At 38.5% G+C, this 20,487-nt stretch overlaps 1 protein-coding gene across 25 annotated transcripts in view; it reads left to right on the forward strand.

Annotated features, from left to right (window-relative positions):
• The window catches only part of TCF4 (transcription factor 4), a 350,900-nt gene that overhangs the window by 157,806 nt on the left and 172,607 nt on the right, over nt 1-20,487 (forward strand). For 21 of the 25 annotated variants that reach the window (XM_073898139.1, XM_073898148.1, XM_073898142.1 and 18 more), the window contains one exon: nt 16,907-16,971. In XM_073898139.1, the coding sequence (XP_073754240.1) occupies nt 16,907-16,971 (65 nt within the window). Of the gene's footprint in view, nt 1-16,906; nt 16,972-18,742; nt 18,865-19,274; nt 19,443-20,487 lie in introns of those variants that run through there. The other 4 variants (XM_073898152.1, XM_073898155.1, XM_073898153.1 and 1 more) reach the window with 3 other exon arrangements.

Below are 20,487 nucleotides of genomic sequence, written 5' to 3' on the forward strand. Positions count from 1 at the left end.
CAGAAGTGAAGGAACAAGTGTCGATTAGCAGGTTCGTGGCTGAGAAGCAGATCATTGTAATTTTAAAAGCCCAGCGTTCCACTGGCTTTGGTAAACTCACTGTTAACTTTTCTCCTCCCACCAAATTCACAAAGTACACCAACTCACACCTTCCTAAGGAACGCCTAGCGGGGTGTTAGCTACCAGAATCCTGAAATTTGGTTTTGTTTTCTGTGTGGCTAGCCTCTGGTGGCTTATGTGACTAAATAAATTGGAGACGTGGTTTGAAATGATTTGTTGACCTTTTATTGAAGAATCCCATTATTTCCCAAAACAGGTTTTGGGGATGTTTTTGAAGCAGAGTGTAAAAGGGAAAGGGAGTCTTGGAGTTTGTTTTTACTCACAATAATTGTATTGATACTGTATTTACAAGTTATTTTGGAATACTACCCTCTTGTTTTTATTTCTAGAAATCCTTCATTTGCATGAATTATTTCTTGAGTTATTTTTATAGTAAAGATGGCTCTAGGGGCCTCTTCTCCTCTGGCTTATTCCTTTGGGAGAACATTTTTTAAAGTACTCCTATTATACCTGTTAAGATTTGAGACCCTGGCTGCACTATTATTTGTTGCTTTTTTTTTTTTTTCCTGTTTCCTGTTTCGCACATGTTAATTCCTATGGGCATTTTCTTTTTAAAGTGATGAGATTTTCACTGTCCAGCAGCAAGCCACATTTACTGGAGTTATTGAACTCTGAAATAAGAAACCTGTGGGTGATCAGTTTTACCCTCCCCAGAAACTCTTGCTTCAGTCAAGGGGAGTTATAGCCCCATGACTGAGAATTTTAAAGTAGTTTCACTAAAACATCCCAAGGTCTCCTTTCAGGTATTGCAACAAAATCAACATTAGTTTGTGGCCAGTGAAGCCGGGGTTCCTGGCAGTGTTCTTATCCAGTTGTTTCTCATATTTCCCTTGCAAACTTTCCCATTGGTTGGGGTCTGTGGAGAGATTTCAGTGGCTGGCTGGGGGAAATGTTTGGAAGAACATTTGCGTTTCAAAGCAGCCTAAATATTTGCAAAAATGTTTGCTTGAGAAAAAAAAAAAGAAGAATCCACTTAGGATTAGGAAGTAACTTGCTAAAACATTTTAAAAGCATTTGTCATTTACCCAAGTATATTATTCATGAAGGAAGGTCTAGCCTGAATTTCAGGGGTCATCCCAGAATTCGTATTTTTAAACAGCAGATGAGATAATAAATGTTTTGGTGTTATGATTAAGGTGTGTACCTATATGTGGCATAAAAATGCAAAAAAAAAAAAAAAAAGAAAACCCCAAACAAACCAAAAAACAAGAAGAAAAAGAGACACAAATACATTTAAAAATTAATTGGTTTTTATTTAGTGAACCCATAATACAAAAGGTGCAGAGAAAGGCCTATGAAATGATAGGATTGAATGGCTATTGAACAGCTAGCTCTAACCTCATTTTTTCCCCTATTGTGTATTTTCCCCTATAAAACAGAACTATATAGCTATGGTATGACGTTCGGTTCTGTTGGAGTTCAGACTTTCTCTCAATAGTAATGATTTGAATGGCAGATCTTTCTCCTTTTTTTTTTTTTCCCTTGGTAAAGAGTTTCCTGTGGGCATTTTTGTGTTCAAATTATTAAAGTTTTAACTGCATTTCACTTTTGGTTTGGAAACAGTACATATAAAACTCAATGCAGGCCAATTTTTCCAATTTGTTAACAATGTAGGAGTTGAGCGTTGACAATTACTGTACTTAAAAGCCCCTCAGATCAGGTGTTATTTTACCATCTGGACCTTTTAATTAGTAATAAAAATGTGGCTCTGGATCCACAGAAATGGGATCTACCGTACACAACGGCCCAATGCACCCTCGGTGCTGAGGTGTACATCGCTACATCTTGCAAGTGTGTGTATGTGTGTGAGTGTGTTCATATGTAATCGTGTGTTGAGTATGTGATCATTCCTCCTAGAAAACCCAGGCATAGGATCCTGATGCCTTTTTCAAACTGGGCATTATTGTAATACCAGAATATTTGGCTGCTTTTCCTCAATATGAAATAAAAATATATAATATATACTTGCATTCCTAAAAGTAACACTTGCTTAAATCTTTTTAATACTCATACGTCATGAAGTATATGGTATGGCATGGTGATAAAATGCTGACATCAGAAGTAGGCTTGGGCAGATTTGGCTCCGTCGCATAGCTGTGTGCTCTAAGGCAAATACAGTAACCTCTCTGAATCTCCTTTTTTCCTTACCTATTGAATGAAAGTATTAATGATAATAGTTATGATACCTACCTAACAGGATTATGATGAAGCTTATGTCAAAGCACTTGATAAAAACAAAGAGCTATAACAATTGATTTTAATGCAAATGACCAATTCATAACCCACATGCCATCTTCATAACTCAGCGAACTGTCTCATGTTCAAAAGTAAGAGAGATGCAAATATGAGATTATATTAGATTATTGACAAATACTAACTTTGGGACCACCAGAAAATGTGTTACTAATTTTACACGTGAAGAAAAATGACCCATTTTCATAAAGTATCTGGATATGCTCTTTGAAATAATGTTATTCTTAATTAAGGCAGAAGTGGGTACATTGGAGGGAAATAGTGACCCTCTGGAGAAATGGAGAGTGAAAATAGTTTAGGGAAATGAGTCTTAGCATCTTCTCTTTCGGAAAGATGCATACATGTTTCTCTCAATCATCATGAATTTCATGTTTGCAAATCAGTGTGAATACTTGAACGATAATTGTTATTGTTTAGAAGAACCTACCCATTATAATTTGTATATGTGTATGCCTATATACATATATAAATATCAAATTATATAAAAATTTCCTTAAGAATGTATTATCCCCAGGAACTGAGGGTGTAAGCTTACTGTTAGACACTAGACCAGCTGCATTTGGACACTTCTCTAGAAAGCGCTTTCAGTTTTTAGTGTATGTCCAGTTCTCTTCTTGAGAATTCTTCAGGAGAAATAAGAACATTTGTTTTCTTTACTTTGAAAGAATGACAATGAATGGTGGTATACGTGGTGTAATGATACTATTTTGGTCATCTCATGTTCCTCTCCTTTAATGTAATACATGCACACCTTGGTCATAGTCCGGATATTATTTACATGACGTTGTTTCTAACAACCGGTATTTATTACCATGGACCACCTGGTTTTAAGGAGTGTCTTAGAGAGCTTTTAAGGCTTGTCTCGGAGACCTGGTATTAGCAATGCAGAGTTCCTTTCTGGTGGCCTGCTAAGAGCTAAATTCAACTGAGGAAGTCTTTGGTGAATTTCTTAATCTGATAACTATTAAGTAAACCAAGGAAGAAACAGGGACATGCCAGTTATGTCTGTATGGCTTTTAAGATTTTTTAGACTTAAGAATGGAAACCGAATTACTTTAATGTCCTATCAGTTTCACTCAAATGTCCCAATCTAATGACCATTTTCATTTGCATATTCTAGTCTGGTGAACAGATAGAGCCTACTTTTATTTGTCTTGAAATTTTTTTAAATGGGGCTACAGGTCCTCCCCTTTGAAACTCCATGTGATAAAAAGGGCCATGTGTACCTTAGCCTTTAGATTTCAGTACCCACAGTCACAAGACAGAAAAGATATTGTGGAACTTCTTTAGAAATTGTCTCATAAAAGGGATCCAGTTAAAAATTGGTGGGACAGCATTTAAAATTTAATAAAAAAAAGTAATTCAAAGTAAAGTCTGTAGCCAAACTCCTTAATTGTGATGCATTTGCCGAGTTCCCCTCTCCCATCGTCGGGCCTGCTCTCGTGCCATATGGCCTACCATGGAACATTTAACTTGTCAGATATAATGGATTGTCCTGGAAGCAGATTTTTGCTTTGAGCACTCGGCTCCTTTCTTGCATCTCACTCTCAGCTCCAGGCTGCAGGGTGAAGGATTGTGGTGGAAATGCAAAGCAGAGACACACAGTTGATTCCCCTTAAGAGAGTGACCTATATGTCACAAAATTTTACCCACGTAAAGAGGCATTATCCCCGTCACTGGCCTTAGCAGGCTGCATGTCAAAATCGTTTAAATTTGCCTGGACTTAACAGATTGTGCAAACATTTCAGAATCGAGTGCTTAGGAATAATAAAACATCGTCATTTTAACTTATGCAGAAATGGTGTAGGCACATCAGCCGAAAGATAAGTATTATTTATCATGACCTACATGTAACCTAAACCACCTGGTTTGTAGAGGCTATAAATTAAGTTCAACTCTCAAATCTACTGAGAATGCTTAAGAAAAAAAAATCACTTTATGGAGATGTTACATGGCTTCATTGTTTCTGTTTGGTGAGGAGATGTGAGGTTGAAATGATCATGTAGGTGGATGGACAAGTGGCTGTTAATTATCCTACCAAGTTTCCATCTTGAAACTTAAATGCACACCTTCCGTTTATTCCAATCTATTTGAAATTAGACATTGAACATTCTATGGATTATTTAATTTTTATATGTAAATGTAAAAATTATAGTATTTGATGTCGATTTTAATTTGGTGCTTTCATGAAGTAATTCATTTTTTTTTTCAAGTCGTGATATTGTTTCTGAAATCACAAGCTTAGAAAACTCTAGGAGGAGTTTGTGGCTTTGCATTTATAGGAAAACTTCCTTAAAAGAATAAATAGTACCCTTTCTATACGTACATGTTCATACATAGCTGTTAGGTATTCCTCTAGTAAAATCTGCTGTAACCCCAAATATTATACATTTTTTAAAGGATTTTATTTATTCATTTGAGAGAAAGAGGGAGCACAAGCAGGGGGAGCTGCAGAGGGAGGGGGAGAAGCAGGCTCCCCGCTGAGCAGGAAGCCCCATGCGGGACTCGATCCCAAGACCCTGGGATCATGACCTGAGCTGAAGGCAGATGCTTAACCGACTAAGCCACCCAGGTGCCCCTGTAACCCCAAATATTATAATACAGAGACCCAAATAATCAAGCACAAACAAGTGGAAAAATAAGTAACTTATGTATCTCATTTAACCATAAAATGATACATATTTTTGATTGCTCCAGGGTTACAAAAATTCATTAGTAGATTTGTATATGATACATGGAAATATACTAAAAGAGACTCTATTCACAAAAGTTAATTTAATATACTCACCAAAACAAGTGTTTGTGTGTTAGAAATTTAATATATATGTTATTGCACAAATTCATGTATTATAGATAACTCTTAATATAGAGCTATAAAAAACTGCAGTGATCTTGAAAACTGATATAACCACACTTCCATACAAAGAATTGTATCTTTTTAATGGACAACTTCCCATGAAGCAGCTAAGAAATCTGCTAAAGTCAGCATTTAATAATAAAGTGTACTTGTGTATATTTCACACTGATCCTAAAGTGAGCACACTTGTTTCATTAATGCCACTGACAGGATGATTCTTTCTCCCCCTTTCTCCCCTACTCCCTGTATTCAAATTTTGGTCTGGCTTAGTCCTAAGTGAGTTTGGGTGGTGCCTGGCCACAGCCAGCTCTTGTCGGGGCATGTGCGCCCTCTGCTGGCTGCTCACATTGGAACCGACCTGTGTGAGGGGTTCTTCATTTCTTTCACTTTCCAGGGTTGGGTTTTTTTTGGTGTGTTTTGTTTTTGCATTTTTATAAAAATAATCATATATTTGTAGTGATTATAAAGTTGTAGGTTAATACTGAGAATGACAGCTAATTTGTTTCAGTTTGAAAATAAATTTTGGGGGTTTGTTTGATTGATTTTGCTAAATAGACTCCTGATAGTTCAAATAACATGTAGAGTACATACCAGTCTTGAATTTTTAAGTGGTTGATTTCATCTTACCATTGATTGTATTTTCGTTGCTTTCATAGTTTCTCACTTAAGAAGAATTCTTGTTGGGACTAAGTTGGGAATGGACTTCAAAAAGAAAATTCATTGAAATTTTGCCATATGACTCTTTGTAGGTAATGGATGTGGCAGATAATCCATAGGAGAGAACTCTCTGATAGCATCAAGAGTTGTCTCTTGTCCTATGGAGGAAAATGACTATCTATTAACATCGCAATGTTTTATAAAGGCATTTTTGGCTTCCTTGCAGACCAAATGAAGCTATCCTCCTGGGCAGACATTGAGAATGGTAGTTTAAGTGGAACCTCTTTTTGTTTGGTTTTGCTTCTTTTGGTTGTTGTTTGTAGAGTGTGAGATGTTGAAGGAGCAAATCACCAATGGTCCCTTTTGTCTTATATTGTAGATTTCTCTGATTTGTAAGCAAATGACTTCAAAATATCCAAGACAGCTCCCTAAAATATGGACTGATCAAAGAGTTTAGAGTTAAGGAAGGGGGAAAATGTCATCTGAGTTTTTTCCAGTTTCCCGTCTTTCCAATTTTAGGAAGTTGGAAAGTTACCTTAAATTTTGTTTTGAATAAATGATACGAGTATCTCTGATTTATTTAACATGTCAAGTAACGATGAACTGCTTTCTAACAAATATCAAGTTGCCCCTAACTGAGTTATAATGGCATCGTGCGTGGAATCTCAAATACACATCTCTCCTGTTGCCACCTATTACCACGATGAGGTTCTATTAGGCATTCTCCTCCTCTGTGCTTTTCAGTACACCCATTCACCTCTTACTGATGTACATTGTTGGGTTTGCTCCCTTGCATTTCAACCGTCTAAATCCTTTCCTCTTGAGAACAGCGTCCACTGTGGATGTACCAGCAGCCAACATGGGGTACACAGAGGCACCAACAAATTATTTATTTCCATAGTTCATGTTTTTCTGGACCTCTTTTACAACTATTCAGATGATCATTTTTGCAAGTTTCCAAACTGAAAATTGCTGTCTATAAACATCTATTCCTTGTAATGTACTTTATTTTCTTGCCTATTTTGGTCATATGAGGTCAGTATTCTGACTACTCCCCCTTGTCCTTCCTCCCTTCTTCTCCTTGACCATCCTTCCCACGGCCTCACCTCTTCCTTCCTGTGCCCCCCGCCTTCCTCTCTTGATGTCGCCATGCCCGTGTATTCAGTCATTGGGAGGCTTTCCTTACGCATCACAGAGTGGGACTCAGCGGCTCATGTAATTTTATCTGTGAACCATCATCTTTAGCTGTGACTCGTGTCACAGGGGAGCTGGACTGTGAGGAGTCTGGTCCTGTCTGCCTTCCACTTTGGTTGTGGTGGGCCTGATCTCTTAAAGTTGATCAGGTTCAAGAACTAGCAGTCTTCCCATTCTTTGCTCTATGGATGCTTTGAAATGTATTTTGAATTTTGGGCTATTCCCCCCACCCCCAGCTTCTCGGTGATGGATGTTTAGGGAATAGAGACCAATTGTAATTCAATGCTAAGGCTGAAGAAATGGTCATCTAATATATCAGTTGTCTTACATATATAAATGAATGCCACTTGCATTATCTTCTGTGTGGGGTTTGAAATGGGGGCGTCTGGCTGGCTCCGTCAGAAGAGCGTGCAACTTTTGATCTTAGGGTCGAGAGTTTGAGCCCCACGTTGGGTGTAGGGATTACTTAAATGAAAAGAACTTAAAAATTTTTTAAATGTTACTTATGTATATTGGTATATATGTAAGTGTAATGCTTGTATATATTATACACATGTCTAAACTATATTTAAAATCTTCATGAGATTCCCATCCGTCTTGCTTTTGTTCAGTCTTGAGTATCATATTAAACATACTTGTGGTTTCTTTGAGAGATGATACTTGTTATATTTTTGTTAGTTGTAAAGTTAGCTTGAAAACTGAGGCCATTGCCTACATGCCGTGATGCTAAAATATGTAATTTTCCTTTATGGATCCTATAACAAACATAGTACTAAAACGTTTCCTCTGTTTGCTGTCCCACTGTGGCTTACTCAGAGTCTGGTCAGTATTATTTTTTACATACAATATTAGTAAGACTCTGTTAGAACATCAGCTCAATGGGCAGCAAATAATTTATTGTTAAAAGTGATTTTTATGGTGAAACATAGCTCTAGATTTTCTTAAATTTTGCTGATAAATTAAAAATTAACCAGGTAGCAGAGTCTTTATTCATATGACCTTTCAACTGCCTCTGACCAGAAATGTCATAGATCTCCTCCAGGGGAATCAAAGGACCACATTTTATCCCTTTGTATGGACTGTCTTCAGTAGAGCATGGGAGGGTAAATACATGGGCCGAAGGGCCGTTTTAAAAAAACTATGTTCGATAGAGGTTGACCGTGGAGTGAACAGGCGATTTCTGTCTTGGGATAGAATGGGGAAAGGGATACTTGCAGAGCAGTGGCCAGTGGGTCTGATAGAAGAGGAGCGACCTTTTACCTCTGGAACTCTCATGTCTGGGAATTCTGTCATTTATTAGGGGAATGAAAATACTTGGTAACGGGAGACTAATTTCTTTGAAACAACCAGTCTTCATGAGTGGAGATGAACAAATTGAAAGGCCAAGCATGCTGACAGAAAAAGGTTTCTGAAATAGAACTCAGAAGGGGCCTTGGAGATCAACAATTATTTGTTTTTAAAAATCCATTTAAATGGGTTGGATTGGGTTGTAATCTATTTTTTGTTGTTGTTGCTATCCACCAGGCCACCAGGTTTATTGGAGTTCCATCTGATGTAGCCTTAGAGGCTATGCCTGTTGCTTAAATTGGTTACTGTCATCCCTGGCTTGTTGAACTAACCAGTAGAATTTTATTAAAAAACAAAAACAAAAACAAAAAAACCCCCAACATTAGAATGCCAGATCCTACTCCACTGAATGCAAATACCCTGGGGTAAAGAAGCCAGGAATCTGTTGTAAGAAACATCTCCCTAACCGGTCTCATGACCATCAAGGTTTCTTAGCCATAGAACAGAATTTGGGGGATTGCTTTTCTCCACACCCGTCCTGTGTCTTCCTTTCCTCCTACAAATCTAGCGAAAATATTTCTCTCTACTTGCTTTGATGCCTTTAGTGTATATTGCAAGATTGACCTTCATTTTTACATAAAAACTATTATGCTTCTTCAAATAAAAAATAGGCTTTCAAATGCTTATGTTGTTTCTTCAGAGGGCACACAAGTCCTTAATTGCTGTGGTTCGATTATAGCCAGTCATCACGCACAAACTGTGATAACAATGTGAAACAGGGTCGGCAGAACTATTAAGATCTTATTCATATAAAGCCAGTGGTAAGTTACTCATTAAAAGTAAGTTGAGTGATTTCGGGGTTGCCCTTAGTCCTTCAGGTCTCCAGGGGACCCTTGTACAAATTGCTGATTCAGAAAATCATTATTCTGGTGACTGAAGTGGCACTTTAGTGGCCTTAAAGAGTTATTTGACACACCTCCCCAAACAGCTAAGTTATCCCCGTGATTATGTTGATTAATTGCACACTCTGTGGAATTAGCGTTATTTTCAATGGAAGATTTTCCTGCATTTGGAAAATAAAGCATAAAACTCGTGTGCTTTAATTTGATAATGTGTGCACTTCTCCTGAGCATGACACCGAGTGAGGGGAGTATTTCGGCTGTTGTCTAGGGCACGTGGCATAATCTAAGGCGTACTTTTTTATTTTGCATTTAGAAAGGACTTTTTGGTGTACCAGAGGATGGTCACTCAAAATGCCTATCATTTCTAACCTTTTCATCCGTTCCTTTTTGCCTTACAAACTGAGTTAAAATGATGTGAGGGGGGAGGGGTTGTGGTGCACGTTGGGAAGAAGGCAGGTGGAATAATCTTTGTTACCAGAGTAGATACGGACATTACATTTTGAACACTCCAAAAAGAGTCTAAAGGGGCTTTGGTAGTGGAATTGGAAGCTTATATTCTAGCTTCATCTCTTGATACCTGTATAACTTCTTCTACTCCTATAAGTCAGTTGTTCTTTCTTCATTTTAGTGACCTCATTTATAAAAATAGAGCTTAAAATGCCCACCTAAAGGAGTTCTTAGGGTGTGTTGTCTTAAATATGTAAGTTAAATTCCTTTGCATACCATACAGTGCTTTACAAATGTGAATGCTTTAAGGAAAATTCGGTATAGATTCTGCACCATAGGCAGTCCCCCAAAGGGAAGCGTTCCGGTGGTGGTGCCTCAAGATAGTCGGTATATCTGGAATTTTAGTCCACCCACTGTTTTGAAGGCAGCACAGTGTCTAGACGAGATGAGGTGAATCAGTGACGAAATGCAGCCAAAACTCATAATTTTCCAGGATCAGAGCTATAGATCATCACTGAGTATTCTATTTTTATGGCTTAAGCACATCAGTGAAAGAGAAGACTGATGCTAGTCTTTTCTGGGGAGATGGCTAGCTCCCTAGTTCCCATTATCCTTTGCTACAAACTATGCGCCTACTCACATTTCCCCCCGCTTTTCTTTCTGGTCTCAATTTAGGAAGAAGGGGAGGAAGAGAATTTTCTAGGCTGTGGCATGACAAGTTTATCTGCTGGAATTGAGTTGTAATTCTTTTAGCATAAAATTTATTAAATTTGGATTTTTGAATGCCAGTGGATTGAAGACCGAGTTGTCCTGGTACAGCAAGATTCTGTAGGAGAAAACCAATGCTCTTTGAATTGTAGAAATCAGAAGAAAAAGGTCAACTTCTGATTTCTTGCAAAGGCAGGCTCTCACCACCAAACAAGGATCTGGGGCAAAGTTGACCAGCTAGTCAGAATAACAAAGGTGTATCTACAAAGAAACATCACCAATCGTGAACAATAATGTTAGATCAATTTAATTAAAATAAAACATGATTTTTAAGCTTACATTATTTGTTTCACAGGAAATTACAAGCATATATTAACCTAATACACTCTTAGTGGTAAGGTTTTTTGTTTTTAAATAATGGTAGCTCCCGAAGTTCCTCATGACTTGTATTAAGAGACAAAAAGATATGGGGCAGGTATGTGTATTCACATAAGTTTAGGAAAGATAGTATTAAGCTAAATTAAATGTGTTCACTGCAGGACTTGTCAGAGGCTTTAACATGTTAAGATATAATGTACATTTCTGAGGGAGGGCTATAGATAGAGTGTAACATTTCCTAGGCCCTTTAAATTAGCCTTCCTTTTGTTTTGGGGAGCCTGTTGTGGGGTTATTATTTCAGAGAAGACCCTTGTGAGTGATGCTGCTTTGTCCTATATTATAATGATATTTTTTCTTCCACTCTTCTCTGTGCATCTTAATACGAAGTCATACTCTTCACACAGGAAATGTGTAGAGATACAGTCCACTGCCATGTTCTTGTTGATTAGTTGCTTCAGGTTTACATGGAGATGGTTGCAGCTTATTGTACGGCGTCACGGGTTTTGGTGTACATCATTTGCATAGCTCTAAAGTACCAAGAGACCTTTTAGGGATAAAACACCATGTAAATGTAAATTATCACCACCTATAAGACACTTTCATTAATTTCATATCAAATTCATGAGTGTTTTGAGCTCTGGGATTTGAGTCTTCAGTATTGGGCTTCTTGCTTATTTATAGATTTTTTTTCCAGCATTTAAACACCAGCAGCACAGAGTAGTGCTAAGAGCATAGCCTTTGGAATCAAAGTGCCAGGGTTTGAATCCTGGTTAGGTCTCTTACTGCCTGTGTAGTCTTGGGCAATTTTCTGTATCTCAGTTCCCTCATCTACAAAATGGGTGTCTATATTACTTGCCTCCCAGGGTTGTTGTGCATATTGAATAAATCAGTCTACACAAGCCCTTTGCATAGTGGGCAACAATGCATGGCTAGGACTCAGCTATTCTTATTTGGGCAAAGGAGGGAAAAGTGAGCATGGGAAAGATGAAAGGACTATAAATAATGACCTCATGTATATTTTCAGAACCGCCAAATATTTCAGTCATTATTTAATAAAGTAGTCTTTTCTGTATGCAGAATCATCATCATCATCATCATCATCGTCACAATACTCATTAATAGGGTAACCAGGGTTGGGTTGGGGTTAGGGACAGGGACAGAGATTTATTCTGATCCGAACATGGTTATGAGTTCCTAGTCTGATGCCAGGGAACAAAAGGCTCATTCTTCAGTCCCCAGAATGAGGATTAACAGGGAGGCAGCCTTGCTTGGTTTGTCCTGAAGCCTCAGATAATTTTTCATTAAGGCTTTTCATGAGATGATATGTTCCCCTGGTACAGGTGCCTCTTTTTCAGTGGGGGGTGAGATACCTACCATTTATATATAATTTTAAAAGTGACCTTTTAAGAATGAAAGGCTAGAAACCCAAACATGACCTTGTTATCACGCTGCTGGTCAACCACCAGCACGGTCTTCTATGTCACAGCTTATCTGCAGAAATCATAGTATCAATAAGTTGTTCTTGTCTGTTTCCATGTGCATTAGAACTGTTCAGGTGTAGTCATCGACCAGAGCTGATACTTCTTGGATGTATCCCTGTGAATAAATGGGTTTATGAGATCATTTTTCTCTTCAAGTAATATTTTCATTCTCATCCGCTTCCCTAGGCATTCTCTTACAATAGGATACTATGGATATACTGAAAGAAAAAAATTAGAAGTCAAATAGAAAATGATACAAGAATATAAAAGTACTAAATTTGGAATTATATAGACATTTCTTAACAACACTCCCCCCCCAAACAAAAAACATCCCCCCCCCTTTCTCCTTCCCAGGGCAGCAAGATAAAGGATTACTGACTAGTTCAACAAAAATCTTAAAAAAATTGGAAGCAGCTTATATTTTCTGCTTAGATTAGTTTTTCAAGGGCAACAGAAGAGGGAAGGGAATCCTTTATTGATTATCAGTTGCAGCCATTTTTAATAGTCAAATTTAAACCTAGGTTTTTAGCAGCTGATGGGTTCGATTTGGTCAAAACACGTGTTGACTTTCTGGATTGTTTGCTTACTGTAGATGCTGACTTGTTCTGGAGAAGGGGCTGCGTGTTGATCTCCTTTGTCTCCAGAAGGATTGATTGACGGATGTTGTCTGCTCATTTACAGCGTTTTTCTTGCTTAATTTAAAAAATTGTGACATAGTATTACATGTTCCTTGTATACATCATTTTTGCAGAAGAAAGTTGTTTAGCCAATATGTCGACTTAGTTTATATGAAATCGTCTCTGTAGCTTTCATTCAGCCTTCAATGTGCTCCATTAGGTCATATCATTCGCTTCATGCAAGGCAAATCATCACCAGCAGCAAAATTTAACATTTGGTCCTTTTAGGTATAAAAATGAATCAAATGCCTGACAAGATTGGTTTCTGGTATATATTTCAGAATCCCCCACACACCCCTTTATGGGCATACAACAAATGTTACTAACGGGTACTTTTAGTTTCTAAAATATGGACAACAGTACTCCATGCAGTAAAAGACTTGAGCGATTAATGCTACCCTTATGCCTCTTTTGAGTAGTTTTAGCCATGGGGCTTGGCACTGCCACCATTGTCTTTGTGCCAAAAAATATCCGCAGCGGCTGTCGCATTCTAGTACTGGAGGGTCGTCTCGAAAATTCCGCAGTGAACGCGCCGGGTTTGTTCATCACTGCTATCTCTTTTAAATATTGGGAAAATAGGGTCTTTCGCTCTTTCAAAGCTCTGTTGTGGTTGTGGGGATGGGGGGAGGTGGGTGTCGAAGAATGGAGAAAGGAGGAAAGAAGCTGTCCGCACCAGCCAGTTGGTCTAAGTGACAAAAATCCACGCCTGACATAGAGTAAACGCAGAGATTGAGGGGCTTTTGTGTTCAGGAGCACAGATAGTCACTTAAGAATCCTCCCCAAACATGTTATCAGCACTCTTGAACATTTTATTATCTGAAACAAATGTTGCAGGGAATTTTAAGCAGAAAATCGACAGCAAAACCATAGCTAATTTTTAATGGGCAGTTTACACAAAAGATACACATGTGTGTGTGTGTGTGTGTGTGTGTGTGTGTGTGTGTGTTTTAGAAACTGAGATGTCATTGTAAAATGGCTGTGGTTTGCCATTAGAAAATGATGGGAATGGGTCTCATATGTTTGAGAAGGTGTTTGGGTTTATCCACAGTCCCTGATTATTTTGCTCCCAAACAGGGGTTTGGGCTCTGAGGGCAGATTTATAGTTGAATTTGGAAACAAAAAGATGTAATAAAGTTAAAGGCTTACACTATCAGAATGAAATGTGTTCGCTCAGGATCTCTGGAGCGATCTATTTGATGGTAAAAGTGGATGCTACAGATGAAATCTTTACAAGGAGCATAATCCTAAAACACACACACACACACACACACACACACACACACACACACAAACCTAAAAAAAAGTGCACCTCCCAGCCTCCTGCTGGCTGCAGTGCCTCTTTGGTACCTCGCAGACTTCGACAGAGTCCTGGACGGGTGCCCATTGATGTCATGGAAACACTCAAATTACTGAGAATGATTCATGTCTACGCTGGTCTCTTATCCTCCCCCACACAAACAGGAGTAGATTTTTAACCCTGACAACTTGTAATTTGCAGTGGGTTTATTTTTGTATCTGGATAAATATTTTTTAACAAGCAAAATTAAGATTAAGCAGTCTGTATCTGATATGATAGCAAAGAATGCCGAGTCTATGTAGCCAAGAGTACTTTGGGGACTCTGTGTGGCGTGAATTCATATTCTTTTCTCTCCCTTCCTTCCTACCCCTTTGCTCTTTTCATTCCACTCCTTCTCTCTTGATTTCTCTCCTTTCTCCCCCATTTATTTTCATTCATATTCTTTCTCTCTCTCTTTCTCTCTCCCTTATTATTTGCACTGACCTCCTAGCTTTAAAATAACGGGAGGAATAGCCCTAACTTATATACATATGAATTGAGACAAATCCTGGTAGGAAAATTCATCTCTCCAGGTCTATGTGCTGGTGTCGGGTTGGGAAATAATGCCAGGTGGTGAGATTCTATAGGGGATAGCTTCAGTGATTCCTTCTAGAGAAAAAAATAGATAACCCTTCTTCCTTCTTACTGTATTTTGCAATCCAGTTTTTGGAAATTACCCAAACAGGACACTAGATGTTCAGTTTCCTAGGAAGTCAGAGTAAATTCTGCTTTATCCATCTATCTTTCTATCTGTCTGTCTGCCTGCCTCCCTACCTCTCCACCTGCTTTTCTGGCAGTTAAAAAAGTGAACATGATGTCAAAGGGAACTCTGTGGTAGTTGTATTAAAGCTTTTTAGATGCAAGAACTTGAGGAAGGACATACATCATTTGATAGCTCATAAGGGTCAAGTTTCTCTCTTAGTAATATTTAGAAAGGGGAGTTAAAGGGTATAAGTAGCCCACATTGGACTTACACAGAAGAGTAAATATGTGTATATGACCATTTACGCTTCTGAAACGGGTAAACGCGTCTTTGCTTTAATGTAAAATCCTCATACAATGAAAGTTATTCTCTTAGATCTTTCAAGACTGACAGTCTAGGAGATGGTATCCTGTTTCATTGGAATTGAAACTGATATGGGCATTGATTTTCTACTTTGCACTGAACACTATACCAGAAATGGGGGAGCAGTGGGGAGTGTGTTCTTAAACCCAAGATTCACTGAAGCCAATAGAAAAGTTAATACTGAGGGAGAGAGGGTTAATTTTAAGATTCAGGTTTGGCTTTCTTTGAAAATCACCTTCCATTTTATGTATACAGTGACTTCGGTACCAGGTACATTTTTGACAAGATAGAAGATTTATTAAAGATCCGTTCTTTGTGTGGTGTCAGGAAAGTGGACTCTAATAGCATTGTCATTGAACCAAAAGATAAAAAATGACTGCCGTTACTTTTAACATTTATTTTAAGTGGAGTGGAGGGAGGAAAACTTCGGGGTCATAAACTTTAGAAGGATTTCAATTCCCTCTCTCAGAATACTAGTTTTGAATCTTCCCATTGCAAAGAAGAATAGTAGAGTCCTGGGTAAAATGCTACGTCCCTCTCAGCTCTAGTCTTGAAGAGAGAAGTATCCCCTCCATCTTGGGTGGGGTGGGGTGGGATTTGTCTTCTGGGTACTTGGTCATGCCACTAGTCCTTTTTGATGTCCTAGTATGGATCGATTTTCTATGACAACTCTTCACATGTCACTAAATTCTACTGCTTAGATCTCTTGTAATGTGGCTTCATTGTCTCCCTTATAGATTATTAAGGCTAAACATACTTCTAAAAAAAAAACAAAAACAAATGAGCAGCTTTGATTTTATCCTTAGATGTGGCCAAATAGCACCTGAGACTCTATATATCTCTGTAGAGCCATCTACAGATAAAAACTGAGCTGTTAGAATTGGCACGAGACATGGACAGTCCATTATTCCTTGTTCCACTGGGTCTGTTGGTAGAATCTGAACTTGGGTTCAGAGGGGACGATTTTGCAAAAGCCCCCTTTCCCCAGTGTAAATTCTGTCATCGTCTTGATCATGATGGGGTGTACCCCTGGGAAAAGGAGTTTAAAAAAAGAGAGAGAGCACATCTCAGAATTTTGAGTAGTTTCTTTGCTATTTTCACCATCTGGAGAGCCTTGATTGATTAGCTTTGGCCTCACCATTAAGTGTCAATATAATCAATGGGAATTACTAGACTAGGGTCATTACATAGATAATTTGCCTGCTGTGTAAATAAAAATGAAATTGTTTAAATTTTGCGAGAGAAAGAAAGTGAAAATAAGGGCTGACAATTTGTTTGTTAGAGAAAGTGGAGGCCATTGGAATGACAGTTTTTGGAAGTGTGGAGCAGTTTGGCTAAGAATAGGAATGAAGGATATTTTTTTTCCAGTTTATCATAGCCAGAGTGAGGAAGTGTTATTCCCTCTCTTGCTTGCATACATTGCCAGTAGTGCCTACTTTACGTATGTAAACATCGGGGAAGAGAAGTAGATGTCTGTTACCTGGAGATTTTTTTTTTTAAGGAAAAATGTAATTTACACTTTTTTTGTTGTTTCTCTTGGCAGGTAAAACAGAAAGGGGCTCATACTCATCTTATGGGAGAGAATCAAACTTACAGGGTTGCCACCAGGTAAGTGAGAATCTTGCTTGGGGAAGGGTTGAAAAGAATGAACCTGGTAAATTGGTTTGTTTTGTAAATTAGGTGATGCATTTTTGAGTATGGCACTAAGATGCACCGAAAGTCTGCCGATGCCTCTCTCTTTTAAAAAGTAATGAAATAGCACAGAGCTTGGAAGTAATAAACCCCTCTTTCTCTAGATCCCTGCCGTATCACAACTGCCTTCACTGGCTTGTTTTTCTTTTTTAATCCATCAGCCAGTACCAGTGGCACTGTTTGCAAACTAGCAATGTCGGTTAAAGTGGTTCTATCAAAAGAGTTTATTTGCAATTAAGAACTTAAGAATTTCTTACACTAGAAATACTTCGTGCAGCCATGTGTCAGACCCTGGGTTCGGGTGGTTATTGCCCTAAATTATAGTTTTCATAGGGGCTGGATGATGTTGTGTGAAAACAGGGTTGTATTGAGGGATAAAAATGTCTGTGAAAATATGATTTGTTGTCCCTTTTTGTTTCTGAATTGTTTTTGGCTGGAAGTCAAGGCCAGCAGGCTAACAGCAAAGCCGTCTCAAGGGAAGCATGCGTGAGCTAGAAAAATAAGTGTACTTTAATTAAATAATAAAATGCCAGTGTAATACAAAGGTATAGCATGTGTGTGTTTGTCTCTGTGCACTTTGCATTTGCATACTTTGCAATCTCCAGAGAAAGCCCAGTTCTAAAAATACTACCCATCACCAAAAGTATAAGCTTTGTTTTAGGACAATTGAGTTTGTATAAATGCTTTCTTTTTAACTTCAGAATCAGTATTAATTGTATGTTTAAAAATCTTTTATTTTGCTTAGGGTTTGGACTTTCTTTTTTGTAAGTGCATTGGTTTCTTACTTGGGAGAACTCTTGATAGAATTTAATAATCCTCTCTCAGATTCAGAGCTTTCTACTGTTTCATTCCTCACCCAAACCGAACGTACATTCTTCTTATGCTAGAAAGGGAATGCTTGCTCTCGAACCCGCTCACCCTCCTATTTTCTTTAATGATATGGGAAGAAAAAATCGGTTTTGAAATTTTGAAACAACCTGTTTCATGTATCCTGGAAAATGTAAGCAGACAGTTTTAGCAATTAAACAGAACCTGTGAAGGATGTTACCTTTATGTATCAGTCATATGTCACTAGAGGTGGAATTCTGGTGGAGGTTTATTTTTTTTTAACCGCCCCCCCCCCCCGGATATATTTGCATTTTTAAAATTGCCTCCTCTGGCCCAGCCACCCCTTCAGTCCTATTCGGCATCTGAAAGCTTGGTTGCAATGAGGTGAACCAGTGCTTGGTTAAGACCTCCTGACACACAGGCTGCACAGTACAGTTCATAGCAGTTTGTTTGGAAAGAATTCTGCAGGAAAGAAATTTACAGCCATTCCAGCACAACGGAAACATCTTTGGAATGTGAGTGCAAATGTTCGGGGCAGATAGCTCGGGCGACAAGCCTCTTAGTGCCGAGTCTCTAGTGTAAAGCTCCCAATTCCTGCAGAAGAGCCGGTTCCTGTGTATCTGGTTTCTGAGGGTCAAGGCAGAGGTCGTTAGAGTTTTGGGGAGAAGAAAGTTGACAACATCCTTCCTTTTTGCAGATGGTCATGGCAGAGGTCTCTATTTTCGCTGGGCCTCTTTTTCTGGTCAATGAGAGAATAGGCTTCCTCGCCCCGTATCCTTTCTTACTAATAGGAATTGGCGTGATTCCTCACAGACACAAAGATTTCCTCTGCTGAGTAAGCGCGAGGCCCCTTAACTTGTTAAAGCATCATCCAGACCGTGTGAGTCTGTCTGTGTATGTGCAGGGACGCAGACCCTCCCTCGGTTTGTGGGAAATACTTCCCTCGGGTGAAACTGAAGTTATTTTTTTGGCAAACACAAGGTGAGAAGTGGAAGGGGGCAGAGGGTGGAGTAGAGGTGGATGGACTGGTGTGTGATGGCTGAATTTCTGGGCCTTGGGAGGCTCATTTTGAGACATTCGTGGCCAGGAAAATTCTGTTGTGTATCGGAGTATGACTGCATATGCTTTTCTTAAAAAGTCTTCATAATGTAGCTGTGGAGTGTGGAGATTTCTCTCTCTTATTTCTGCTTCATGGTCGTGAGTCTTGCAAGAACCGACTGTCTCTGTGCTTAGCATGGTCTCAGCAGTATCCATAAACAGTGTGATCATGTAAGGATAAATAAAAGAGCAAAGTTTTGGAAATTCCCTGATTGAGAAAATAGGGGCTGGAGAGGAAAAGTGCCCATATAATGAATTTCTGTTTTCCGTGAAATTTGAGAATAGAGCAGACCATAGTGTGTCTTCCAGTGAACGTTTCTCTTGTGCCGAATTGCTTTTGGAATATCCCTGTCTCCAACACCAGCCATGCAAACCAAAAAGAGAGGCAAAGTCGCGGGTATCTTGGGCTTCAAGTCTAAGTAGCAGATCACAGCTGAAATGATTCCCCACTGTGTGGCAAGGTGAGTGCTCTCCTGGAGAGGAAGCTTTTGTCTCTCCTGTTTACTACATTCTAGAGATGCTGGGTGGAAATCCTTTGGATGATCTGCCCTGAGGAGCTCCAAAAGCAGCTTTATCTGTCGTATTATAACAGTGTATTCTGTGGACTTAGAGAGATGAGCACTGTTACATGTGAAGATGCTTATTCCAGTCCCAATAGCCTTTTGTTTGGTGTAGAGAGATAGTGGTGGTAAGCAACAGGTAGCAAAACGCTGTCCTGGAGAAATAAATTATTATTCTGAAATGTATATTATTTCAAAAATGCATCAGGTTAAATATATGTGTGTGTGTGTGTGTGTATACATATATATATATTATTTATATATATCCATTATGTTTCTCTTGAGGATTTAACACTAATAGTGCTAAACACGTGGCTTTTTAAAAAGCAGATATTTTAACCAAACAACAAAAGCTGGCAGGTTCTTTATTAAGTTGTTTTCATTATAAATAGTAATGGGATAATATGAATTCATTAATGCATTTCCATGTAAAATTATCAGAAATAAACATGGTAACTTTTTCAGACTTTTGAAATTGTATAGAAAAAGAACCAATAGACAAAGCAAAGCGGCCAAGTGGACTTTTTTTTTAGTTCTCACTAAATATGGCAAAACTAATTTAAATCAAATTGGGGTACGGAAATCACACCCAAGCTTAAAATGTTCTTGCCAAATTGCAACCTCATACTACTTTTACTGGCAGAGAAAATAAAATTTATAATGGAAAGTCTGACAGAAATGAAAATGAGCGGAAATAAAGTTTTTTGCGAGATGATCCAACCTTAATACGATAACCAATAGCTAATACCTAATGGGCATCACTGCAGATGACAAAAGGAAAAAAATGTCATTTGCTTTTGGCCTCTTTTTCTGCTTTGAAGAGGATGTTTGGCGGTTGCAAACTTTTTTATCTTGCCGAGATCTTCTGTTTTTGAATGAGATGATGATGTCAACACAAATGATTGTTATTAAGACAGAAGTTTTCCCCTTAAATGGAAGTTCAGGA

The sequence above is a fragment of the Callorhinus ursinus genome, unplaced genomic scaffold (assembly GCF_003265705.2).
Source record: "Callorhinus ursinus isolate GAN/ISIS: 27379988/994484 unplaced genomic scaffold, GSC_fseal_2.0 scaffold11, whole genome shotgun sequence".
NCBI lineage: Eukaryota > Metazoa > Chordata > Mammalia > Carnivora > Otariidae > Callorhinus > Callorhinus ursinus.